Source organism: Hetaerina americana, unplaced genomic scaffold, assembly GCF_022747635.1.
Source record: "Hetaerina americana unplaced genomic scaffold, ioHetAmer1.1.p SCAF_7, whole genome shotgun sequence".
NCBI lineage: Eukaryota > Metazoa > Arthropoda > Insecta > Odonata > Calopterygidae > Hetaerina > Hetaerina americana.
The window spans coordinates 1,109,279-1,136,814 of NW_027287316.1; the positions used below are offsets into that span (position 1 = coordinate 1,109,279).

Below are 27,536 nucleotides of genomic sequence, written 5' to 3' on the forward strand. Positions count from 1 at the left end.
ATGTTTCGCCTCTCCCTGCCTGCTCTGTGATTGGTTGGGGGTTTCCCGCCAAATCCTTTTCCAGGCTCCTGATAGGCGGTAGCCATCTTCTCTGTTAAAGTTATCTTTTTCCTTGAGTATCTCGACCAATTCTCTTATCAGCCTGGGATAATATTTTCTCTCTTTGGATATTATCTTGGTCTCATCAAATTTGATTAGGCATGCTCTTTAAATTTGATTTCATGGCCAGGTCCGCTCCAAGCATGTTCAGCAATGGCTGATAAACTGAACTGCTTGTTCCTATTAGCCCTTGCGTGCTCTTTTAGGAGTGTTTTCACTGCTCGGCATGTCTCGCCTATGTATGAACTTCTACGTGAGCACGGCACCTGATAGACTACCTCGTGCAATTCCTTGGGAATTCTATCTTTTGGCTGTGGAAGTAGATGGGATACCTTAGTAAGGCAGTTGTATCTCGTGGAAATGTTGTGCTTTCTTAGTACCCAAGATATCTTCTCACTTGTGCCGGCGATAAAGGGTATCGTGGCGTAGATCTTGGTCGTTTCCGCGTCGCTCCGTATTTCACTATGGTTGAGGCGGCGTTTCTCTTCCTTGGCGGTCCTTTTTAGGACCACGGACCTCTTGTACCCGTTTTTCTGCAAGGCTGTCATTGTATGTTTCTTCTCTGCAGATAACAACTCGGCATCAGAAAGTTCGTAGGCACGGTGTACTAGAGTTGCTACAAGAGAAGCCTTTTGCGCTGGATGGTGGTGCGATAATGAATTTAAATTGCGATCGGTATGAGTCGCTTTCCTGTACACTGCGTGGCCTAGGCTACCGTCTTCCTTCCTCTTGACCAAAACGTCAAGGAAGGGTATCTGTTTGTTCTTCTCCAACTCCATCGTGAATTTTATTGCCCGATGCTGATTGTTCAAATGCCTCAGGAAATCACTCAGCTCTTGTGTGCCGTGCTGCCAGATAACGAATGTGTCATCCATGTACCTGAGCCGCAGTATTGTTTTCTTCGTCTCTGTCGCTGATTTCTCGAATTTCTCCATGTATAAGTTGGCGATAACCAGTGTGAGCGTTGATCCCATTGCTGCTCCTTCTCGTTGCTCGCAGAAGCCTTCGTTCCAGAGGAAGTACGAATTCTGGAGGCAATATTCCACCATTTCAGGAACAACGTCCCAGCACTTCGACCTGAAGACGCTCGTTGAAACACGGGCGAAACTGTTGTCAGAAAAACAACCTACGCGGTGACATCCCGAGAATGGAGAGTCTTTCACCTGAACGCCGTGAAAATCTACGATCCCATATAATTCAATTCATTGGATCCTGCTTTTCATTTCTATTGGTATTTATCCTAAAGTTTTTTTAACAGGTGAGGGTAAGGCTGACATAAGAAATGAAAAATGGTTGTTTAAGTGTGTCAGTTACTTTGCTACTTGAGGGTTCTCTGACAGTTAAATAGTATCATCTGACAGCATCTTCACTGACTTCATCTAGATTTCAACCCACGAGTTCTGAAGTGTCCGCCTAATAGGCCAGCTGTTCATCCTTTCTAACTGAGCATGCGCTGCTTTGTAATTGACCCTGCTCACTTAGGGTTAAGGTCAAGTTTTTATTTTCAGTTTCCTTTCACAGGTTAGTTTCAAGGGTTTTGGAATCCCAGAGGACAGGTTGTCTGCGGAGGGTGTGTTTGAGCAGGAGGGCCAGCAGTACATTCTAAGGCATGGTTCCGTGGTCATTGCAGCCATCACTTCGTGCACCAACACCTCAAATCCATCTGTCATGCTGGGTGCAGGTGGGCCCGAGTCATTGTTTTGAATGCATGCACTCTCGTTGGGAATACACCTCTGCTGACTTGCCCCTTCCATATGTTAACTCAGCAGTCGCTTCTCTGAATGCTGGCTATTATTTTTCAAGTTAAGTTTTCAAAATATTTTCCGAAGCCAAACATACAAGCTCAGAGAAAAAATGTATTGCATGAATTTCAATGTTTTACTTTGTACTTTTCTATTTAACATTGCTACTGTACTGTGAATTTTTATTAGTCTTCATGTATTTTGTTTTGGAATTTCCATGCAGAAAACTCTTGTCATTAGTGCCCACATGTGGGAAATGGATTTAATACAAGACATTTTACAGTAACCAAGAGCACATATGCATGTATAGCAGATCTAATAAATATTTAAATGTTTATTGCTGGTTACCATAGAAGAAGGTGTCTCTGGGTTGGTCGCTCCAATGCCGTGACAGTCATTTTTAGCTGAGTGATATCTGTTGGGGAGTTTTGGTCTGCCAATGTTAGTTGCTGCCATGAAAGAATTTCCTAAAGTCAAACTCATGACAATTTCATTCATGTTGGAATGTGTACCCTTGTGGACGATGGCCTTAATCTGGTGGGAGGTCTTAAGAATCCTGTTAACTCCTCCTAATGGTGGGGGAAATGAAAATCACTCCTGTTCTGGAGTTCACGCACCCAAGTATGTCACAGAGAGGCAGCTGCAAAGGCTCCCGGTGAGGTGGTCATTTATATGAAAGTGCTGCAATAAAAGCACTATTGAGGAGTGCAATGGGCAACCTCCTTGCCTATCTTTGCGGTGCAATTATGAATGGGAACAAATGGAGAATGGGTCTTGGAGATGGGCTGAGTGACAGCAGTGAAGAGGAGACTTGAATGTTTGGGATGGTACCCTGAGAAACTCTATTCCCTGCTTGAATCTTTGTGGAATTGGAAGACCAGGTGCCCTGATGCTGTTCAAAAGAAATGTACCTATGGCCTTATGGCTGCTAACAACTGTATTTGGAAATTTATTCCTCTGTTTAGTATTTAAGCCTGTTTGTAAGCTAGTGTATCATCTCCCTTGACTCTCTCAGGGCTTCTGGCCAAGAAGGCAGTGGAGGCTGGCCTAGGAGTGGCACCCTATGTGAAGACGAGCCTGTCTCCAGGGTCCGGAGTGGTCACCTACTACCTCAGAGAATCAGGAGTCATCCCCTCCCTTGAGCAGCTGGGCTTTGGTGTTGTGGGTTATGGCTGCATGACTTGCATTGGAAACTCAGGGCCTCTTCCCGATGCCATGGTTAGCACCATAGAAAAGGTAATAATACCAATGAGGCATATACGTTGCAATTAGATTTATTTATGTACATGCAAAGAGAAGAGAAAATGCTACTAATTTTTAAACAAGGATGTAAGGTTTTCACAAAGTACGAATTTGCAAAAGACCTCTCGAGAAAATGCAAAAGAAATCAAAATTTTTTTCCTTTGGAAATTATCAGTAAAGCATTACTTTTATCACAGAGTGACCACTTTTAGAATGCTAATGGAGAGGTACACTTCTCCAATCCAAATAAGACTTGCAATTCCCTTCATTGTGGAAATGTTGCTACAGCTGAGAGTAATTATTTTGCAAGGGAAATGAGCCCAGTCAACATTCCAGGGCCATGGATTGCAACATCATTATTCTCTTCCCCCATCTGCATTCCAAATGCTCAAGTGTACTGTTCTTGTTTTTGAGGTGCTCTGAGAGGTTCCTAATGTAGTCAATTGGCAGGAGGACTCATCTACCGCATGCTAGCATGCAAGGTTTTTCTGTTAACATTGGTAACTGAAGCTTCTTGAAAAAGAAAGCTGTCACTTTTGTATAAAAATTTCTTATATTCATTTCTATGCTCCTTGATCTTTGAGGTGGATGAAGGGCAAACGGCATCGCCAATTTGCAATAAGGTGTAACCCTAACCTTCAAGTTAGTTTTAAGACTTCAATGAGTACTGCTAGTTGAGCCGGGTGAATCCGCCTGGTTTACAATGTGCTCAGCCGATGGCCCAAGATTGTGTGCGTTTCCATACTGGTTGTTTGTCATTTAAGTGGTTAAAAGCAAGGGAGGCCCTCCATTAACCAATCACTTGATATATATCTTGAAATGCACTAGTGAGGAAGTGCTCTTATCCAAGATCAGCAAAACCTGTGTAAAGTTGACAGGAAAAGAAAATGCATGAGATGATGATGACTTTGTAAGTCAAAACCTAGGTCGTGTTTAATTAAATATACGTTGAAGAACCAAGTATTTTCTTTTCTGACATGAATCGCTTCCACAAAGTGACGCCTCAAACCATTCTATTCATAAAGTTGACATTCCTAGCTTAAGGCGTTAAATACATTGAATTACAATGAATGGATAGTAATTGATGTGTTCATAGAAGTAGTGGTTTTGTTAGATGCTGAAACATTTATGGGGAGCATTAATGTAATGAAGTACATTTTAGAAGTTATTTATAAGCAAAAGAAATGAGGAAGGAGGATGGAAGAGTGGAATACATTTTAATTTAATTTGCTTTGGGACATTTGAACAAGTAAATATTACATTGCACTTGAGACAAATGGCTAATATATGTGAGCAATATGACAAAAACAGCAAAGAAAAACAAGGGGTAGAAACAAGAGCGGGTGAAAGTGGTGAAAATGGAAGGATCGGCACATGTTGTGTATTGGCATGTGGTATAGTTTGAAAAGTGGTGGTTGTGAATCCTTGGGTTGTGGTGTCGGCTTGGTTCAACTTGGCCGCCAGTCGGCGATTTGTGCTAAAAGTGAACCTCTTGTTGCAGAATGAACTGGTGGTGTGTGGTGTGCTGAGTGGTAATCGGAATTTTGAGGGTCGCATCCACCCTAACACGAGGGCCAACTACCTTGCCTCGCCACTCCTTGTCATCGCGTACGCCATTGCCGGACGGGTGGACATCGACTTTGAGCATGAGCCATTGGGTAGGTGACAACTCGGGGCCACTTTGATTCACTGCTGATTGAATGGAAAATTTCTCTACTTGGTCATATATTTTATTCTCTTGTGTCATCTGAAAATTTTTTCTTTGCTTCAACTAACCACTATTCATTTTTTATTTCACCTCTTTTAATACAGGATGCAGTTTTAATAATGCTAATGGCTAATTTTTACCAGCAATTTTCTAAAGAATAAGTATTATGTATTAATTTGAATGTTACATGTTTTTGATGAAGACATTTTAACCTCAAATTTATGCATCTGTTCATTGAATTTATGTAAAATATTACCATCCCTTGAAGGTGTTTGCTGATGATTGTCTTATTTCCCCAGGTTTTATTCATGACATTTATTTTTTATACTTATACAGTGGACCCTCGCTTAGCGAGCACCTCTCACACTTAATAATTTGCATAACGAGCAAAAGTTTTGGTCCCAAAAATGACTCTCTTAACGAGTAACTTATCGCATAGCGAGTGACGTGGAGAGAGGAATTCGTGGATTAATCACGAGCCAGCCGCTGCAGTTTGTCTCAAGCTTTCGTTTCACTTGCATCTTAGCATCGTTAGTGATCATGCGTTTTTTCAAACTTGTGTTCTGGCATATTATTTGTAATATTTTTGTGGAAAGTTGAATAATATTTTGTGCAAAATGTTTTAAAATCGGCCTTGAAGAAAAATGTGAGAAGAAAGCTGCAAACAAATAAAAATAACAGTAGTGATGTAAAGTCTGGGAGCAAGGTGTTGGTGTGGCTGATCTAGTGCACACAACAATTTCTCAACATCCACGATTGGCTTTTTCTTCAAGAACATGGACAAGACTAAGGGGATAAGATGCTTCAGAGAGAGTGGGAGGAGTATCTACGCAACAATAACATATTCTGACTTATGTTGGAACGCTGCTTCTCAAATGCATAAATGGAAAGCTATTGCAATGTGATGCTATTAATGAGAACATAATTTATGAGAATGGGAAGTTTTTGCCGACCTTGTTAATAAGATGTCAATGGCTGAAGAAGTGTTTTAGGCTAGCCATGCATGGTCTGAGAAGTTAATGAGAAGAACTGTTATCTGCGGCATTGTGAGGCAAGCGCAGAGGCAGCCAAGGACTTGACCAGTGACTTCAAAAAGCTCATAGATTGTGAGGGTTAATTGCCGTGATGTGTTCTTGATTGTGACGAGAGGGATATCTTCTGGAGGAAGGTTCTGTGAAGCAAAGCTGTGTTTGTGCGCAGAGCAGTGAAAGAGAATGGATTGCCCGACTATGAGGCAATTAAAGGCCATTTCACGCTGCCATTTCACGCTGCCATTTCACACAAATGCGAGTGGTGGTTTGAAAATCAAACTCCTGCTTGTTTACCATTCGGAAACTCAACAAGCCTGCAAGAGGTGTCTAGTCAAAACAACAGGCTGAATGAGATGTGGAGTTGATGGGAAAGTGTGGCATGGCCCCATGCCTATGAGGCATGGCGCTAGTATGGCAGTGGCGACGCGTGACATATACTTATTGAACGATCATTCTGATTCGCTTTTACCAAATATTGAAGCATCAGCAAAAACAAATATCTCTAGACAGCTTTCTAGTGAAAAGGAATTACGTACATATCATAAATAATTAACAATTTATTTTTATCCTTTTTTTTCTTTTACAAATGGAGTTTGCATTCCCAGTTGCTTCATTCCAGGGTGGATGAAAAGGTAAACGTGATCCAAGATACTGAACAATATGTAAATAATTTTCATTGAATAAATGTTGCTCACAATTTATTTATTTAGCATGGAATGCATTATCATATTTTACATTAATTTATTTGCAAAAAGTTCATATTTTACATTAATTTATATGTCATGGCTATCATTGCAAAAAGTTGTTTCAAGAAACAAATATTTCGCTTTACGAGAAAGATGGTGGAATGAACTGTTTGTATCATGATGTTCTACTATATTTTGTATATTGGTTCGTTGAAGTTAGTTTTTCCTTGTACGTTGTTTGTTCAGGCTTATGCATAAGTTTTGAAAATGATGATCGAACAAGTTATCTATCGATCCCAACTGCATGGGTAGTCTGAAAAGTTTCAGACCTAACAAATAAAAGAACACTATATAAGTTTTTCTTCAAATTTATATATATTATTCAACATAGTTTCCTTTAACGTCCATGCACTTTTTCCAACAATTTTCTAATTTTTTTAACCTTTATGGATGGTAGACGTCTTAGATTCCACTCTCTGCAAAATAGGCATTTACTTATGTGATGACCTCCTCGTCCAATGAAAATCTCTATCCTCCAAGCTAAGCATTAAGTGATGGTTTCTGGCGTAACTTTATGGAACCGATTCATTATAAATAAATGAAAGGACTAACTTTGTAGTTCCACACGAACGATTTATTCACACGACCCGGGTTTCGAAGTAAAACCTGATAATGAAGTTTTACTTCGAAACCCGGGTCGTGTGAATCAATCGTTCGTGTGGAACTATAAAGTTAGTCCTTTCATTTATTTATTCTAAGCATTAAGGTTAGGAAACGGGAGTAAGTCACTGGGGGCCAGATCTGGCGAATACGGCAAGTGGTCTCAATCAATTCGAAGTGCAGTTCATGAATTTTGGCCATGGTGACCACCGAAGTGTCAGCAGGTGCTTTGACCTGATGGGAAAGCACTTTCTTCTTCTTAAAATGCCATAGTTTCTGTAATTTCTGCCTTCAGCTTTTCAAGTGATGATGCATAATACTCTCCCATTATTGTTTTACCTTTTTGAAGATAATCCATGGACAGAATTCTGAGACTATCCCAAAATATCAGTCAGCATCACCTTCCCAGCCGATGGAACAGCCTCTGCCCTTTTCGGAGCAGGTTCACCGTTTTGACTCTTCTTTCATCTTAGGAGTGTAGTGGTGGATCCAAGTTACGTCTAAAGTTATGAATCAACATGAAAAATCTACTTGCTTCGCATGAATCACTCCAATAGGGCCTTGACGAGTTCATTTGAATGAATTTTTGGCCTCAAGTGAGCAAACACGGCGAAAACCAACGATCAGATTGCTTACACATGTCCAATTCTTCAGTTTACATGTAACAAGTACTTCCATCGATACGCCCATAGGCTCTCCAACCTTAATAAAATGGTTGTCCAGTACAATTTGGTGAATTTTTTCAATGTTTTTGGTGGCTGTCACAGTTTTTGGCCGTCCCGAAAGCCCATCATCAGCCAAGCTGGTACGGCCAAGTTTAAAATGAGCTGCCATAAATTTCATGGCCATGATTGATGCTGCATAGTCCCCACACACAGCATCCATCTAATCTTTGATTTGCATAGGCATATTGACTTTCAAAAACAATTATTTAATGACAGCTCGATACTCAATTTATTCCATTTTCACGAAAAACTCGCACCACATCTCGCTCAAACGATTATCAAACAACAACTGAGAGTCCAAAATGGCTGAAAGTTTGGTGAGTACCTTTCAACGCATGTGCAAACAAATTCCCCAACTTTTATTGGTGAGTGCTGCCATCTTCATGTTGGGGTTGGAATTTTTTCAGATCACCTGGTACAAGCACTAGAGACTCTCACGAGGTTGGGATGATTGCTGAATGAGATTGATTGCAGCTTACCTGCTGATTGTACCTGCTGGTGGCAGGTATTGCAATGGCATATAATTACCCTTGAGCAATTGCACCAGTCTACTTTAGTGTAGAATTCAAATCATTGACTAAGTTCCAAAGGTGTGGCAATAGCAATCCTCTCGTAGACAACCTCTATCACAGCAAAACCTTCATTGTATCATTCCCCAGATTGACCATTAGTGTTCTAACAGACCTCTCACCCATTTTACAAATGCCTCTGTGCTGTAAAGCATATTTGATCCAAGGTTGTGATGATAAAGGCGCCCTCAATATCAAGAATGCTCTCGCCTGCTCAGTCCTTGGTCCAGCACTCCTTCCACTCTGCTGACCAGGTAGTGGGGGGCTGTTTCCACCCTCTTTTCTATCAGGTACGCATAATGATTTAAATGTAAGGAATGTTCTTTCATGGGGATGTCTATCACATGCACCGTTTCCAAGGGTCTTTATCTGAAATGGCATCAAACTAATTCCTCCCAATGAGGTGGCTCTAGTTTAGTCTGTCTTCCCTGGTTTAGGTATGAATACCATCTTCATAATCCTCTAGGCATTGGAAATATACCTACCTGAATGCTAGACAAGAGCAAGAAATACTCTCACCAAAGACAGTCGCAATTGTCTCCCCCTAAGGAGTGCTTGAAACATCCCACCTCCATCAGGTTTGGATGGGCTCGCACTATTGGTTGCCCATTGTGCAATTTTGAATGCTGGAGGACTATTGCCATTCCATTCCTGGAGGAAAGAGGGGAGACCTCATCTGTTGTATCTGATCTTTCCAGTGCAACCCGGAAAGTGTGTCTCTGCTTCATTGGAAGACGTTTAGTGTCCCAAAGGAAGCAAAAGGAGCCCCCCTCCCCCCTTCTGCATCTGGTCCCTCAGATAATGTTTCATGGAGTCTTACTCTCTCTGGAAGTCTCTCGACGCTGTTGCAGTGGTTCCTCGAGAACTCCCTTTTAAAGCATTAATTGCTGTTTTATAACTACATCTGGCTGCTTTGTTATTCCTGTCCTTTTGGCCTCCCCGTGGAGTTTTCTTCTTCAAAGTCTCTCAAGCTCTGGCCTCCACAGTGGTTTTTCTATGGCGGCTCATCTCAAAGGTTGAGATTATGTCAATATGCAGATGATTTTCCTCAATTTCAAATTTATTTAGAGGAGTTTTTTCTGCAGCCACTCACCAGGTGTTGCAAATTTTGTACTCAAAAATAAGATACCAAAAGTAATGATACAAAGAGCTTCATTTAAAGAGTGCTCCATTGCTAATTATACATTTTTTTTCTTCTTTCGGGCATTTTGTGGATACCGCGTCAGCAAAAATCTTTCCTCATTGCCATAAACCATTCATCGAGCCATTTTTGCACATCTTCGTATGAACCCAAGCACTGCTCAGCAAGTGCGTGATGCATAGATGCAAACAAGTGGTAATCAGGAGGAGCCAAGTTTGGTGAGGAATTTGCAAGGGGCAGAACATCCCGTCTGAGTGCTCCTAACGTAAATGGGTTTTTACTGTATGTGATGGAGTATTATCATGAAGAAAAATCTCCCTGTGTTGCCTCTTTTGGTATTCTTGTCTTTTTTCAAGCAGCAAATGGTTCAAATTGAACAATTGATGTTAGTAGCGTTCAGTATTAACCGTTTCACCAGGTGTTAACATCTCACAAGAGACCACGCCCTTCTGGTCCCACCAAACACAGAGCATCATCTTTCTGCCAAAGTGATTCAGTTTTGCTGTCTATGTGGATGGTGTCACTAGATCTACCCTTGATTTTTTGAGATTGGGATTCTCAAAATAAATCCACTTTTCATCTCCAGAAACAATAGGATGCAAAAACTTCCTTTTGTGTCATGTGAACAAAATTTCACATATCTCCGTATGCCGGTCGTTCAATTTATGTAGTACCCATCTATCGGTCTTCTGAAACTAGATGGTAATAGGAAACTATTAAGCTATTTTCCCTGACTTGATCAACAGGGACATTGATATTACACAGTTAACTAATTCTGTCTGATAATCCCCTCTCCTGAGTGACTAAGTCCAACCAGGAGAGCTCACATCATCCCCATCAAGGAACAGAAACAATGCCAGCAACTTGGTATCCCTTCCCTTGAGCATCCTAATATGTTCGGCCATTCTCCCAACGGGTAAACAACCCATCCCATTGACCTCCCCTCTATCGTATTGGCGATAATCTGCAGTCTGGGTGCTGCACGCATAAATAATTGCAAGTTAACTGTATTTATATTGTGGAAAAGATTTATTGATTACCTAAGAACTGATGAGCCCATGTGAGCAAAGTAACAACATAGGCTCATAAGATTTTAATTGATCAGGTCTCATGCCTAACTTGATGTTTTCGTAATAATAAAAAATCAATCTAAAATTTCTATGTGACAAAGTTAGATAAGGCATAATTCTACAAAGACAGTAATTTATTAAATTGTTTCCTGACTACCCTTGTGTAAATGTTGTGGTCAACTCCACATTTTCCTTGATGTGTGTTCCATTGGGCACCCTCTGCATGTGGCAGCTGGCAGGGTATTGCTGCATTCATAGATTTGGAGTTGAAGAGGGCCAAGAGGAAAGTGAATGGCATTCATCCCTGCTCCATCTCACTCAATCCCCATGTTTCTCACAACCAGGAGTGGGCAAGGATGGCCGCAGTGTGTTCCTGAAGGACATCTGGCCCCTGAGGAAGGAGATCCAGGAAGTGGAGAGTCGCTTTGTGATCCCGGCCATGTTTGAAGAGGCTTACTCAAAGCTGACGGGCAATAAGGGGGGCTCTTCTGCATGGCTGTCCCTCAACGCCCCCTCTGATGCCCTCTACCCATGGGACCTCAAGTCCACCTATGTGCGCAAGCCACCGTTCTTCAAGGGCATGACCATGGTAACTGATATGCTTTAGAGTGCAGCACTGCTGAAAAGATACATTAATTTGGCTGCCCTAGAGCGATTAAAATTGAAATTCTTTACACTTGTGCTATTTTTGTCCTGTGTGTTGGTGAGAGCTTCTAATTAAACAACTTATATAGCATGACAGTATGTATTTTAAGACTTTCTTATGATAGGGCCTCTTAACCTATTTAGCATGTTTTAATTGTTGCAAGAGAACTCTTCTTGTCAATTTTTGGCAAAGGAAAAGTAATATTTTCTTGTAATATTGCTTTCATATGCATAATTTTTGCTTTCTATGTAGTACTTTTGCAAACTTGTATGGCTATTGATTGGATTTCATCCATTGACTGGGAATGAGAAATCTGCAGTGCAGGAGTTATGTGGCATAATGTGATGATGAGACTCTGCCCAAGAGATGAGAAGCACTCAATGAGTAGATACCGTGCTCTCAAATGGCACCATTTTCATTTACCATTTTATATTGTAATACTGCCTACTTTTCAATCTCTTTAGGAACTGCCAAAGATCTCCCCAATAGTAAATGCCAGGGCACTGTTACTACTTGGGGACTCGGTTACCACCGACCATATTTCGCCGGCAGGAAGTATTGCTCGAAACAGTCCTGCGGCCAGATACCTTGCAAAACATGGGTATGTCAGCTTATTGCTATCGTGTGACTATTGGGCATCATCTGTGGGAATGCTGGAATTTGAACCTGTGTCATGCTTGTTGGTTGGCCCAAATGCCAACCATTGTAATGATTGCACTGGGTTTAAAAAAATGTAATATGCTCTCTGGATGGCTATCATATACTTAACGAAAATGTGCTGGTGTAATTTTCAGAAATGGCCTACTCAGTGCTTCTCTGTTGCAGGCTCACACCCAGGGACTTCAACTCATACGGATCGAGGAGGGGTAATGATGAAGTGATGGCCAGGGGCACATTTGCCAACATCCGATTGCTGAACAAAATGGTGGGCAAACCAGGACCACGCACCATCCACATCCCCACAGGCGAGGAGGTGGGTGTTGCCACGGAAGCGACAATCTTGCATAACTTGACCCCTTTAGTGATTCCAGTCACCTGAAACATTGGCTGGGACGGTCTCTCCAATTTGTATGAGTCGTGAAGCACGGATGCAGATGCATTGGGCTGAGCCCACGAGAGTGAGCAGTGGCATGGCGTCCATCGTTGCCACCGTCGGAAATACCTGAAAATACAAATCACACTCGCATGCAGTCAAGCCTAATTTAGTGCGAGTTTGCCGAATGTTATTTTGCAATTGCACAAATTGTACTCTCCTTGCTGGTCAAGGGAGAGGCAACACCCTTAACATTAAATATGCAGTATGCTGCTCTGGTTCAGAGAGCTTTGCTACTTAACCATGCTTTAACAGTAAATTTTATTCAATCAGTGAGTCTTAAGATTTGGAGATAATCGTCAAAATAGCTTGTGCATGTGAGATCTGATTAGCTCCGACCTCGAGTTTTTAATGTTTCCCTGGAAGCAGTCGTCAAAGTCCAAGTCTTTCCTTATTCTACTCGATTTCCTCGGTAGGCAGCTTGATGGGCACTACTGCTCATTTCCCTCCATTTCAGTTGGACGTGTTTGACGCTGCTGAGCGCTACTCAAATGAAGGCACGCCATTGATTGTGATAGCTGGCAAAGACTATGGGTCTGGCTCTTCCAGAGATTGGGCAGCCAAGGGACCTTTCCTGCTGGTGAGTCTCTCTCCTCTTCTCCTCCTGAATTTGTCTCTTAATCTTGAGTAGAAACTCGCAGACTTTCTGATTTTGCCTTGCCTCATTGATAAAAAGCATCAAACAGAGTTCATGATGGGTATTCTGCAGGCTCACATAATTAGCTGCTTTACTTGGATTACTTTTTGATGCAGTGATCTCGGCCATTGTCTCGTGATAGTTATTCAATTTGGAGATGGTGCAGAAGGGTGGCTTAACTTGGTGGTGCCAGGTAATGGACATGCCCCCTCAACGATGAAAATGTGGATATTGCCAGCATGACCTTAGATTGCCACCATTTGAAATTATCTGGTAATATCATGTTGTTGTTCTCATGGGACTTATTGTAGAAGCTCTGATCAGCATCTTTGACTTGTAACAATTATAATACTTTATTTAGCTACATGTTAACGTAGAGCATGCCACATTAAGAATGCAATAGGCTAGGAATTAGCTTTACAATTGTAGTGCAATTAGTATTACAATTCGGTGGTCAGTCTTCATTACAATCTTATATTGTAATAATGTTTCCGAGATATTCTTGAATTGAATGGCTTGATCTGTAGGTTATTTCTTGGGTTCTTTTTTTAAATGCATTTAGTATTTGTCTTTATATTGATGGGGGAAATTGCAATATAGTTAGCTTGAACTATAATATGGGGTCATCAGGCGATGATTGGGGTGCTGGAAAATTATTAACATGTAGTTATTACAGGTTGTAGCTGTGTGGGTGGAAATGTAGGAAATGTTGTTCGTTGAAAGTTCAAATGGAGATATTTGATTTTAGCCATTAAAATATTTTGTTTGTCACATCTGGCAAGTCATATGTTATTTGTCGTCTCTTAGGGGCAATGGGGAAATGTCATCAGCAAAGAGGATTTCAGAAACATAAGTTGTAGTGTCATTTGAACCACAAATGTTATTGATATACCTGGGTCATTCAATAATTGCTTATAAAATCCAAGAGATTGTGCTCATAGTATCAGAAAAGATATGCTATAAGTAAGCATCATCTCTCATTAGACTGCTGTTAAAATTTCGGCAATATCGATTATGATTTCATCTCCATAGCTGATTGAAGTAGAACACTTTTGTTTATTTAGAAGAATGGAAACGAATGAATTTCATGTGGTGTGTAAACTTTTCCCTTTGAAAGGCTTAATACTGAGAAAGATAAAAGCCAAGTTGGATGAAGTTCATGGCCCATCTGTACTTGTTTCTGTGACCATTTACAATTGGGTAAATGAGTTTAGACATGCCCATCCATCCACAAACGATGAACATCATTCGGAACGTCCACTAAAAGTCAAATGACTTCCTCTGAAATGATTTATTTTTACATATTACCCTGCAAACCGTCACTAGGGTGTTTCAGAGGTTTTTATGCACCAGCCTACAATTGATCCAAAGTACTTCCCCCCCCCCCCCCAATAGTGTGGTCAGACAATGTTATTCTGATCCCTTATTGTTCGTGGAAAAAATTTCGTCTTCAATACATCTGTTTTGCACTTGATCTCTATAATTTTAATGCCTTGATCTCTCCAACCATGGTATGACGGGGCTAATAATACATTTTCATCGTCATTACTATAGAGACCCCACTCCACTTAATGCAAGAGATTTAATCTGTCCCTTTAACCCTTTGCACTCGGGTGCTTTTTTCTCGATTGCCTCAGTCTACTCGGGATTCATTTTTTTAAATACCCCAAATTAGCTAAGCGTGGCACTAGAATGAAAAACTGGAGTTTCTTTTCATACAAACTTATTTATTTGGATTTTTTGACTTAATTATTGATAACTTTATTGAAAAACCATAATTTATACTCTATAAATCTTCATGGTATGATATTTTTGGAAGTATACACCAACATGAAGACCTGGTTTACATTCACACATCTCACAGATATATATCGTCTCTCTTCTTCCTCCTTTGATTTTTTGGTTAGAGCAAACCGCACAATCTTTATGTTTTTTGCTAGGACCAGGTGTGAATATATGGAGTTTGCCATCTAAACGTTGCTCTATGTTTGTGGATGGTAATCTAACCCTGGACGTTTGTGTACCATCTCGGAATTCTCCAAAGAGATCGTGTACTAGTTTCCTAACAAATTTCACATGCGAGATCGGTTTTTCATTTTTTCTTTGTTGGCATTCTTTATACAATGTAAATGAATGTACAACACTGACCTGAAGCCCCCAAAAAAACAATTTACGCCACCATTTTAGAGTTTTCCTCATGAAACAGCTGCTTTCTAATTCTTTGGAATACTTATCCATCATGAGGAGGGAAAATCACTCAGAATGAGCAACTACTAGCTGGCAAAGCATTCGTCCAAAGGGAAAGCATCTGTTGTAAGAGAACCCTCTGTCATTAGGGAAAACACCTGTGTTATGCTTCTAGAAATGTAAGTAAACCTCGGAGACTAAGATAAGGAAGGTTTTTTCACCACAGGAGGATGATGCAACCTCAAAAAAGCACGACTCCAGGAAGAGGCCTAAGGTTCGTGTTTTACTATGAATCAATGACTCATGTCTTGGACACTCCTACTCAAGATTCCTGACTATGCAATGGATAGGAAAAGAGCAGGCAGAATGTTTGATGAGACAGCGGACACTAGGAAGAAAAGGAAATGAAAGAATCCAAACTAGAAAGCAATGAACTAAGGAACAGCTGACTGAGGTAACTCTGCATTCTGGCGATCTTTTTTCAGACACCGACAATCTCTCAAAGGCATTGCTGTACCTTTAGCTGACTTCCAAGTAATGAAGGGCAAACAAAGCAAATGAAAAGGAACTTACAACACAGTAAATAGATAACAAAAAACATCAGCATTGGTGTTGGCATCCTTTGGAGACGGCATTTATGTCGACGACGACATAATGGGTTGATACTATTCATTTATAAAACAAGCCATACTTTTAATTAAGCTTTACTTTCCTTTTCCTTTCATGCAGATGATTGCAAGAAAAGCTATTGGAAAAATAGACAAAAATCCCAATTCCCCCGTGGTGAAACTCCGTGTCGAGTGTGGCTCGGCATACGAACTGCTGCCGTTGCTAACCGTGTCAAGTCACACTCAATATCCGATGGCAAAAGGTTAACCCTTTCTCCAGAGTGATTCCCAACCTAGCTCCACTGATAATTTTGATACGCTACTCAGTTTATCGTAACAACGTTTAACAAATCTACCTCTTCTAAGCTGCAATCGATCTAATTCAGCAATCATCCCAACCTCGTGAGAGTCTCTAGTGCTTGTACCAGGTGATCTGAAAAAATTCCAACCCCAACATGAAGATGGCAGCACTCACCAATAAAAGTTGGGGAATTTGTTTGCACATGCGTTGAAAGGTACTCACCAAACTTTCAGCCATTTTGGACTCTCAGTTGTTGTTTGATAATCGTTTGAGCGAGATGTGGTGCGAGTTTTTCGTGAAAATGGAATAAATTGAGTATCGAGCTGTCATTAAATAATTGTTTTTGAAAGTCAATATGCCTATGCAAATCAAAGATTAGATGGATGCTGTGTGTGGGGACTATGCAGCATCAATCATGGCCATGAAATTTATGGCAGCTCATTTTAAACTTGGCCGTACCAGCTTGGCTGATGATGGGCTTTCGGGACGGCCAAAAACTGTGACAGCCACCAAAAACATTGAAAAAATTCACCAAATTGTACTGGACAACCATTTTATTAAGGTTGGAGAGCCTATGGGCGTATCGATGGAAGTACTTGTTACATGTAAACTGAAGAATTGGACATGTGTAAGCAATCTGATCGTTGGTTTTCGCCGTGTTTGCTCACTTGAGGCCAAAAATTCATTCAAATGAACTCGTCAAGGCCCTATTGGAGTGATTCATGCGAAGCAAGTAGATTTTTCATGTTGATTCATAACTTTAGACGTAACTTGGATCCACCACTACACTCCTAAGATGAAAGAAGAGTCAAAACGGTGAACCTGCTCCGAAAAGGGCAGAGGCTGTTCCATCGGCTGGGAAGGTGATGCTGACTGATATTTTGGGATAGTCTCAGAATTCTGTCCATGGATTATCTTCAAAAAGGTAAAACAATAATGGGAGAGTATTATGCATCATCACTTGAAAAGCTGAAGGCAGAAATTACAGAAACTATGGCATTTTAAGAAGAAGAAAGTGCTTTCCCATCAGGTCAAAGCACCTGCTGACACTTCGGTGGTCACCATGGCCAAAATTCATGAACTGCACTTCGAATTGATTGAGACCACTTGCCGTATTCGCCAGATCTGGCCCCCAGTGACTTACTCCCGTTTCCTAACCTTAATGCTTAGAATAAATAAATGAAAGGACTAACTTTGTAGTTCCACACGAACGATTGATTCACACGACCCGGGTTTCGAAGTAAAACTTCATTATCAGGTTTTACTTCGAAACCCGGGTCGTGTGAATAAATCGTTCGTGTGGAACTACAAAGTTAGTCCTTTCATTTATTTATAATGAATCGGTTCCATAAAGTTACGCCAGAAACCATCACTTAATGCTTAGCTTGGAGGATAGAGATTTTCATTGGACGAGGAGGTCATCACATAAGTAAATGCCTATTTTGCAGAGAATGACGTCAAGTACAATTAGAAAGTGTTAAAAATGTTACATGAAATGGAAGCATGCTGAAAATGAAATCTTCGTTAAAAGTTTATCAACTTAAAAGGAGAGTAAGTTAACAATGAAAAATAACTTTGAAGAAAAATGTGTTGTTAATTTGTTATGTTGGAAATGTTTCAGAATACCCGCTTACTAATGTCTGAAGACTTTGAGCCTTCTCTGATCCGTCTTCTTCCTAGCTACAAAGGCGTGATTCTGTGTGGTGACTTTAACATTGACATCATGAAGAAAACGCACAATAGCACCTATCTCAGTGACCTACTATTTAGTTGTAACCTATTCCTCATTCCCTACCAGCCCACCCATAATCTTGTGAATAGCAGTACCCTCCTAGACCTCTTCATTGTCGACGACATGTCCAAGGTTGAAGAGTATGGACAGCTCCCTGTCTCTTTTTTGTCTGAACACGACCTAGTTTTCATTAAATATAGATTTAAACTGCAAACTTATAAACCTAATTATATGTGTTTTCGTGATTTCAAGAATTTTGATTTGTCCAAATTTGCAGTAGACTCACTTGAAACTAACCTAAGTGAACTTTTCTACACTAATCTGGTGGATGAAAAAATTAATATCTTCAATACAATACTCATGCAATTCTTTGATTCACATGCGCCAAAAAAAGTTATTCAGCCAAAACGTCATCCAGCTCCATGGTTAACCTCCGCAATTAGGAACTTCATGGCGGTTAGGGATCGTCTTCGCCGTAATTTAAGAAGAACTCAACTCCCGAACCTCCACGAACAATACAAAGTGGCTCGCAATCAAGTGCAGCGCCGAATCCGTACCGCTAAACAAAAATACTATGTTTTGTGCTTTTCCGTTAAATGGGACATAAAGTCCACTTGGCAGGAGCTGAGGCGCCTCGGACTTGGAAAGCCTAGACGTCCCCCATTCAAAATTAACTTCCCCTTGGATGATTTAAATGGCTACTTTCTCACGTCTGCTTTCAAGGATGAAAATGATGTCGAGGGTGGTAACCATTCTACTCAAACCCAAAATAATCTCACTTCATTAGATCATGCATTATTCTCCGACTTTGACGATGGAAGGCTTTATTTCCCCCACTACACACCCGAAATGCTCATAACACAAGTGAACAGTTTAAAATCAAATTCAACAGGCGTCGATGGAATCAGTGCAAGAATGCTAAACGTTATTCTCCCAGTAGTAATGCCAATGATACTAGACATCTATAACTGTTCTCTCAGTTACTCTATATTTCCTACCTTGTGGAAATCTGCCCTAGTTCGACCGATAATGAAAATAACAACTCCGAAAGAAATGTCTGACTTCCGACCAATTGCACTTCTTTGCTCTATTTCCAAACCTCTCGAGCGAATCGTTCATACGGTTACAGTGGAGCATCTAACGCGGCACAATTTCTTCGATGAGTATCAGTCGGCCTTTCGTGAGCTCTATAGCACTCAGTCGGCTTTGATAAAGGTAACTGATGATATACGTAGATCCATAGACGCAAAAAAGGTAACAGTTTTAGTCCAATTCGATTTGAGCAAGGCTTTTGATTCAGTAGACCACGGCATACTACTGGAACGTATGAGCAAACTCAAGTTCTCTTACTCCATCCTTCGCTGGTTTCGCTCCTACCTATCTAATCGTCAGCAAGCTGTTAAGGATGAAGATGGGAATGTATCTGTTTTCCAACCGGTCTATGTGGAGTTGCACAGGAGTCAATTCTCGGATCTTTATTATTTACTATTTTTATAAAAGAACTAGCTACCATAATAACTCATTGTAAACATGACTTTTATGCTGACGATCTACAGATATACCTTGAGTCCTACCCCTCTGAATTTAACCATGCCATTGACTTGGTCAACAAGGATATCCAACTCATCTGTGAATGGCTGACTGAAAATCGGCTAAATCTAAATCCCAAAAAGACCAAGTCGATAATCTTTGGAAGCACCGCCAATGTACATATGCTGCTCGCAAGTGATTTCCCTAAAATAAGTGTTTTAAATATTCAAATTGACTACTCGAATACAGTGAAAAGCCTAGGAGTTTATCTAAGCAGCACCTTAACCTGGCGCGAGCAAGTAAATGCCATTTCGAATAAAGTTCACAAAACTCTTTACAAAATGAAGCATTTCAGACACCTAATCCCTATAACATTACGCCAGAAGCTTGTTCAAACGCTAGTATTACCACATCTCGACTATTGCTCAGTTGTCTACGCTGATGTGAACAAGGAGCTAAGTACAAAATTACAAAGGCTCCAAAATTCTTGTCTACGATTCATCTTTAATATGCGTTTTAATGAACGTGTAACTCCTTACTATAAAATGTTGAATTGGCTAAAACTCGAACAGAGGAGAATGCTTCAAAAGGCCTCACAATTATTTAAAGTTCTGAATTCAAAACCCCTTCATATTTATATGAAAATTTTATATTCAATTCACTTACTACAAAGAGATCAACCCGCATTACAAAAACATTCAATCTTCCCAAATACCGCACGGCTATATATGAAAACTAATTCAGTATTTCATCCTATAAACTATGGAACTCTTTGCCTAATAAAGTAAAAGTATCAAGGAACACATCCTAATTCAACAGGAACATGTTTGAATATCTGTCTACCACACTACCAAAATGACCTTATTACTGTTCTATCAGGCTAAATATTTAACTATTGTTCTTTGTATTTGTATGTATGTATTGTACTGTATTGTTTCGTTCGACTGATGTTAAATTATGTTTTGTGACTGGTTTAATTACCTTATTCTATGGATTATGTAAACCTGTTTCACTCCATAGGGTTCAAAACCTCATGTATCATGTATTCTGCTCCAAGGAACTCCCAGAGCAATAAAAATTGTTTATTATTATTATTATTATTATTACTATGCTCCAGAGATAAAGGAATGGTTGAAACAGTGGGTTATCTGGCTCGGAACTAGGCAAAGACGGTGACATTGGCCAACGCAGTGATTCCCTTGGTTCTTTAGAATGCACTTTAGCTTTTTGACATTGATTACTAGCAAACAGGAATGCTAATAAATGGAAAGTAATATATATTGTTATTGCACCAGTTGGGTGAATAAATCAAGAAAAGCATCCTCATTTTGCAAAGTGAAAATTCTCTTCCATCAAGACAATGCATCCATGCACATCTGTGCAGTTTCAATGGCAAAGATTATGGAATGGAATTTCGAATGATTCCAACAGCCACTATATTCACCGGAGGTGGATAGCTTCTAAAAGTTAAAGAAATGCTGTGAAAAGTTTTTAGCACTAAAAGGGGAATTATGCTGTGAAACAAAAAAAGTGTCCCCAAAGTAATTTTTCCCTTTTTGAATGACCCACATAGTCACAGCCCAAGGAATAAAAACTGTTTGAATGTTCCTCACTTTAGGCTCATTTGTAAATATTCATCCGAGTTAATGAGTTGAAAATTTTATGATATGTTGCACTAATTCAGAGAAAATGAAAACACCATCATTCCATCAGTTAATTCGTGGAATGCAGTGTTTCTCATTTTGTCTGCATGATGGATACCCTTTATTTTGGTATTACTAACCCCCCTCCCCCCATTCCACCCCCTTCCCCCTCTCCCACCCACCCCTTCCCATCTACAAGAATGGTATATGAATGGACCACAACTTGATTAATTTGTACCTGATGCCTAACCATTGAAACCAGTACTATCAAAATAAAGAACAGTGGAGAAATACACTGTGGTCTTCATTCCATGAACTTCCACTAAGTTGAGCCAGGAACCATAGAATATTTTGATGACATTTATCTCAGACATGTGCCTTTGATGTAGAAGGAGTGGATATTATTAATGTGAATTCTGGTAAATACAGTGAACTGGAGTGCATGTTTGCATTCCTGCCGGGCTGTGAAATGGTAAAAGGTCAACTGCCCTAATCTATTGTGGTGTTGTTATGCCTTGACGCAGGGTGTGAGGGCAGTCATTGCAGAGTCATTTGAGCGCATACACCGCTCCAACCTGGTTGGCATGGGGATTGTGCCGCTTCAGTTCCTGGAGGGACAGTCGGCATCTTCGCTTGGACTCCAGGGCAATGAACAGTTCTCCATCCCACTGCCTCCAACGCTAAAGCCCCAGCAGCACATCACCATTGACGTAAGGCTATCGTGCTTGTCTCCATTATAAAAGCCGTCTTAAAATGAGGGCATGGGATGCAGGGATGATGGTGGCGTGTTGTAGTGGTGAAGCTCTTGTTTGAGGCAGTTACCCCCTCTGCCCAAATGGAAGCTGGCCACCAAGAATTTTTGATATCTTACTTTTAAACTACTAATGTTGAATTGTTCTGGGAGTACATGAGGGACACAGAATGCCTTATGCATCAAAATTTTATGAAGGTCGAGAGGGTTAATCTGCTGTAATAATTTAATTACATTTTTCAGCATTGATTTTACTTCCCATACCCATGTTGTGATCACCCAAATCTTGGAGAATCTTCAAACGCAGTGAGCTGATCCATTATTAATAATAGTTTCTGTTCCAAAATTGGAGAGGCTTCATACTGTGAAGACTGTGGAGCATTAAGTTTGATTTTGTGTGCTGCCAAAGTGTCTCTGAAGATCATCAATGAGAAGGTGGAGGGAGAGCGAATCCTTACCGAGGGGACATCATCAGTTATGGTTAAGGAAGGGGAGAGGCACGAGTGATGCCCTTGTGGTAATGAGATGGCTAATAAAAAGTAATACATTGTGTTCTTCATTAAATGAAGATGAAATTCCACAAAGTTGAGCCTGCAACCATCAAATACACCAAGGGCTGTTGTATTGCCTCGAGTAGAATAAGGAAGGATCTATTTGTCTGTTCTGTAGATTTTTAGAAAGCATTTTTTAGAGTGAATAGGGTAGAATTGATGAATGGATTGCAGAAAATAGAGGAGATGATTGGAGGGAAAGGAGGCTTATCTGCAACCTGTATAATTAATTATTTGCTGCGGTTAAACAAACACCAGCAATCTATTTTTTCTCTTCGTCCTTATTTTGGTTTTAACACTGAATCTAATTATGGAGTTACAGAAAGAGACCTCTTAGAAATTGCCCTTGAAAACAGTTTTTTGTATCCTTTACCTTAACTTGACTGATATGACTTTCTCAGCTGCAGTTTAAGTTTTTGTTGCCAAATATCACATTTTAGTATGTGAAACATCTTGTGCCACCAGATCTTTATCAATAGTAAAGAGTTAACTCTTGATATTATCCGTGTGCTAATGGATCTATGATGAAGCACTGATAATTGAAAAACTCGGATTACCAAAATATGTGTAAAATATGGTCATGGAATAAATGGAAATGCATGGAGATGCTCTTATTTCATTCTTTGAGATTAATTCGTATATTTTGGCAAAGGGAAGTGGATTTTTCCATTTCTCTGCCAGTTTTCTAAAATGGTGGAATTTTTATAGTTTTACTAGAAGAACACAGATATTTCACCTGATATCAAGTGACAACCATTCATGTGGCCAGAAAAAAACAAATGCTTGGCAAAGGATGAAAATTGAAAACAGGATCGCTGATATGGAGTCATATTTGTCATATTATATCAAATAAATGCAATGCATAGAGAGACATCACTTATTTTCTGCATGCTAAAACTATGTTTCGAGAAAATGGAATTCTCAGGGCTATTGATTGGGAGGGAATAATGGAAGGGAAAAGGAGGGAAAAATTACATTGTGTACAGAAATGTGTAAATTAAAACATTTGATATGATTGACAACTTTTGACTTTGTCATCAAAATTTAAAACTTAGTAGAAGGCTGAGGTATTTTCAAACTTGTATGTTCCAAAAGTATATCGAAGCTTAGAAGCATTTAATAATTTTTACGATTGTAATTTTATCAAAGTTTAAAGGAGCTGGGAAGGGAGAGAGAGAATAGCATGGATAATCCACAAACAAGGGCAATCTGCCCTTGGGTAATCGAGAGTTAACTCTTGTCGGTGTTATCCATGATTAACAGCATGCCGTAGTAAATATTTAACTTGTGGAAATTGCTTTTTAGTGACCCTCAGCAATTTTCATTTCCACACTCACTATGAGTATGAATGCCTGTATCTTCACAATTTGTTTTATCATCTGATCATAATCCTGAATTTGCAGTGTGATGTAACAAACTAAAGCATTGGAACTTTTTCTGGTTTCAGGTGGACGATGGCAAGAGCTTTGATGTGCTGGTGCGGTTTGACACGGAGGTGGATATAACGTATTTCCGAAATGGCGGTATCCTCAACTACATGGTTCGCAAAATGATTGACTAAGCCTCCCCACCATGCGATTGATTTATCCCCGACGCACGGCTTGGGTTATCTTCAGCATACACCGATTGTCTTCTCCATTGCATTCTGATGTGTTTGACTTTACTAAAGAAAGGGAAAATTTTATTGAGGACTTTTTAGGCCAAAGCAACTGAATTCATTTGGGGAGTGTGTGTCTGGATTTTGAGATTGCGGCAATGTTTCTTGTGTTTAATTTAAAAATGGTGGTTCGACCTCAAACTCCACTTTTGTTAGTGTTCGTTCGAAGGTTTCCGCGGCGATGAGTAGGTGATTTCCACATTTTTCGGGCTGCGTCCGCGTATGTCGTTTAAATGTACAACAGTTTCGCCAGCTATCCTGCTGGCGTCCTCAGGTCAAGGATGAAAAGAAGCTTGTTGTCCCTTCGTCTTATATAAGACGGGACAACAAGCTTCTTTTCATCCTTGACCTGAGGACGCCAGCAGGATAGCTGGCGAAACTGTTGTACATTTAAACGACATACGCGGACGCAGCCCGAAAAATGTGGAAATCATCCACTTTTGTTAGTTTGTCCACGTTTTCCGAGTGATTCACTAGAGTTGAGGGTAGAGAATGAATTGTAGCTGTTCCCTTCCATTATTCCAAACTAAGATGAGGATATTGGATCACCGAGGCCGTAATTGGGCCATTTGTACCAAGTATGACCACTTGTGGCCACTTTCAAACTTTGCCCTTGACGCTTACCTGGAACGAGCTCAAGAGGTAAACCCATTTTCTTTCTGGTGAATGGAGAAATGTGATCAATTCCATGTTGCTCTGTGTTTTGGTTCGGCTTGGTGTTTGTCAGGAAACAGATTTGGTGCATAGTATTTTAAGCCGAAGTTTAAGGAAGAGTTGTTAAAGGGTCCATTGCCTGCCCAGTCATCTCTCCCCAACAGTCAAATGATTTTGGATGAATATTTATCCATGGGAAATAAATAAACCGTGGACGTGGATCCTGTGGTATGGTAAAAGTTTAAAATAGATTTCATTATTCAATATGTTTCATGTGTCATTTTTCAGTCCTGCGCTGTCCACACCACACAGTCTGTTTTGTTAAGTTTTTGGTTGCATACTGTTATTAAAATTGTCTTAGAATATTCTTTGATGTTCCATAATATGTTGTAATTTACCTCATTTCTGTACGTATGCAAAAGATACTTGTACTACTTACTGGCTATCATATCAAATGTAGTGAGCAATTTTGGTGACTGCGGTTCAATGGTTGTAGTTGCTGTGGTTCCTGACTCCAAGGGAAGGTGTGGTTTGAAATGCGCTCTCCAACAAACCTTTTCCAAGTACATAATGCCTGTAAGTTGGACATTTTCTTCAGATTTCCCTTAAAATTTTACCCATTTTGTAAATAATCAATTTAAACTAATTCCCAGTTTTACTGTTTTGTGGTTGGGTACATGATTGTATTTTATCATTTCCAACACATTTACAAATGGTGTCACTATCAATGAACCTCTGAGGTCTTTGGCGTATTTGAGCCTCTCTTATTTTTTATATGGTATGTTGCCGGTTGGGAGGGGGGCATTGTGGTTTACCTTTGTTCTCATTTTAAAGCACCAGCTCCCACCAGAACAGCGTCCGTATTTACCTGAGACATTTTATCTCCAGCTGTAGCAGCAGTTATTAGGGGAGGTGACAGATAGCTGTGGTCATTTGTGACACTGGGGGTGGGTGGGTAATTTGGTAGGGGTGGGATATCCAGGGGGGATGGAGGAAGGTTGGAGAGAAACCTGGTGTCGCCATTGGGGGCCTATTCTAAATGCATTGAAGTGCTCTCCTCATGGCACCCCTAGTGGGGATCAGGATATCGCTGAAAAATCCTGCCACCTCTGAGATTCAAACCCAGGCCCTCAGTTTGGGAAGCCTGTACATGAGCCTCCACACCATCCCGACCCCCTTTTACTCTCAGGCAATCTGCATTATGCCACACTGCTACATCAATTCTTATTTCCTTGGTGTAGATGGTACGGGGTGTGCCGCATTCTTTTGACTGTTTTGATGTTCAGAACTTTTTTAATTGCACTATAAAATTACCTGCTTTAGTTGCCTGAAGCCAGGTCGCCATTCAGGTGAGGGAACTGTTCTACTTAATGTTGGCATTTGCTGTCTGTGAAAAGGTTTTCATTTGTTGAATTTGGATAGTGCAACGAAAGTGATGAGTGTTGAAAATGCAACTGATAGGACATCCACGCTCACTACTCGGTGATCTGTTGCGCAGCCTCTCCAGGAAATACTTCCCTTGCGCTAACCTTACCTTTCCTCTGGTTGTTGGCTCTATTTATTAGAGTCTTTGTATTCTGTCTGTTTGGTTGAAAATTGAGGTTTTTGTCTCGTTCGGCGTTGATTGTGATGGGGTCCTGGTATTCTGTTGAAACTACTTTCTCAATTGAAATTGATTGAAACATGTATCCACATTGCCTCGGGCCCACATTTTGGGCCAAGGCCCTAATTTCTCCCGACATGTGTAAAGCTCTCACTGTGGGGCCTTCTAGCCTGTGAGGTGTCATTGGGGAGCAAGAAGTGGAATGAAGTTAGAGGTTGCTTACACTTTGCTTTTCTGTGAAATACTCTGGTTGATACGTGAAGAACACTATGCCTACCTTATTATCGTTGGTACCTGCAGACTGACAAACTAAATGTTCACGTGAAAGTATGGTTTTGAGGGAATGTGATACTTGGAGCACCTTTACCATGAAGTAGTCGTGCATTTTAGACAAAGTAAATATTATTAAGATGAGCATTTTTATTGATGGTATACATTTACAACGTACACAAACCAGCTTTGTATGATATTACGTGAAGATACTTTATCATTGGCATTTTACGTTCAAGGTTTGAATGGTGCTGCTGGGGAAAGACTCTTTTTTTAATATTTAAAAAAAAGCAGTGGGTATTGATTTAATGTCTAATAGGGGGTGACTACCTGGTGCTATGCTTATTTTAATTTGTCCAGTGCTAAGTAGTCTGTGGCATGCACTTCGGTGTTGCCTGATGATCTCAAGGGACAGCAAGCAGCCTGAACATTCAAGGTCACGGTGTTTTCATAATCTCAGAGCAATATCTCGTAGTATGTTTTGGGTTGATGGCATGCTTTCATTTTGTTTTTTGACTGTGACATTCGGTGACCTCCTGAAGGGCGAAGATTAGGCATGTCTTCAATCATCACCAATGTCTTGAGCACTTGGACTTTCCCTGATGTGTGCAGGGGTCATTTCGACTGCTGCCTCTGTCGCAGGCGGACATGACTGAAGTTTATTCAGAGGAGAGTAGACTGAAAGTAAATGGTGAGATTTTATCAGGTTATTCTTGTCATAATTTGCTAATGATATTTCTGCCAAAGGGAGAGGTCTGACTTAATGTTAATGAGTTATTAAGAAAATTAAGGGTTAGGGCTTTAAGGTGGGATGAAATACATACAATTTCTGTTCACTATTTGTTGCATATTAGTGAATTTGTGATCAGTACCTGTTGAAACTTCAGAATGTTTCTAAAATAATAGCATTTGATGAGTTCTCCTAAAACCATTGTTTTGTATTCATTTGTTTTTTAATGGGAGGGACTATGTTTAGGTGCAAGTAGAATAGAAAATCAGC

General features: G+C 40.3%; 1 protein-coding gene across 1 annotated transcript in view; it reads left to right on the forward strand.

Moving 5' to 3' along the window:
• The window catches only part of LOC139696587 (cytoplasmic aconitate hydratase-like), a 53,348-nt gene extending 29,065 nt beyond the window's left edge, over positions 1 to 24,283 (forward strand). The window contains exons 11-19 of the mRNA XM_071595391.1: positions 1,621 to 1,780; positions 2,857 to 3,077; positions 4,585 to 4,741; positions 11,018 to 11,262; positions 11,784 to 11,920; positions 12,145 to 12,292; positions 12,870 to 12,992; positions 21,575 to 21,760; positions 23,800 to 24,283. Coding sequence (XP_071451492.1) covers positions 1,621 to 1,780; positions 2,857 to 3,077; positions 4,585 to 4,741; positions 11,018 to 11,262; positions 11,784 to 11,920; positions 12,145 to 12,292; positions 12,870 to 12,992; positions 21,575 to 21,760; positions 23,800 to 23,913 — 1,491 coding nt within the window. The 3' untranslated portion in view covers positions 23,914 to 24,283. The remainder of the gene's footprint in view (positions 1 to 1,620; positions 1,781 to 2,856; positions 3,078 to 4,584; positions 4,742 to 11,017; positions 11,263 to 11,783; positions 11,921 to 12,144; positions 12,293 to 12,869; positions 12,993 to 21,574; positions 21,761 to 23,799) is intronic.
• The last annotated feature ends 3,253 nt before the right edge of the window (positions 24,284 to 27,536 follow it).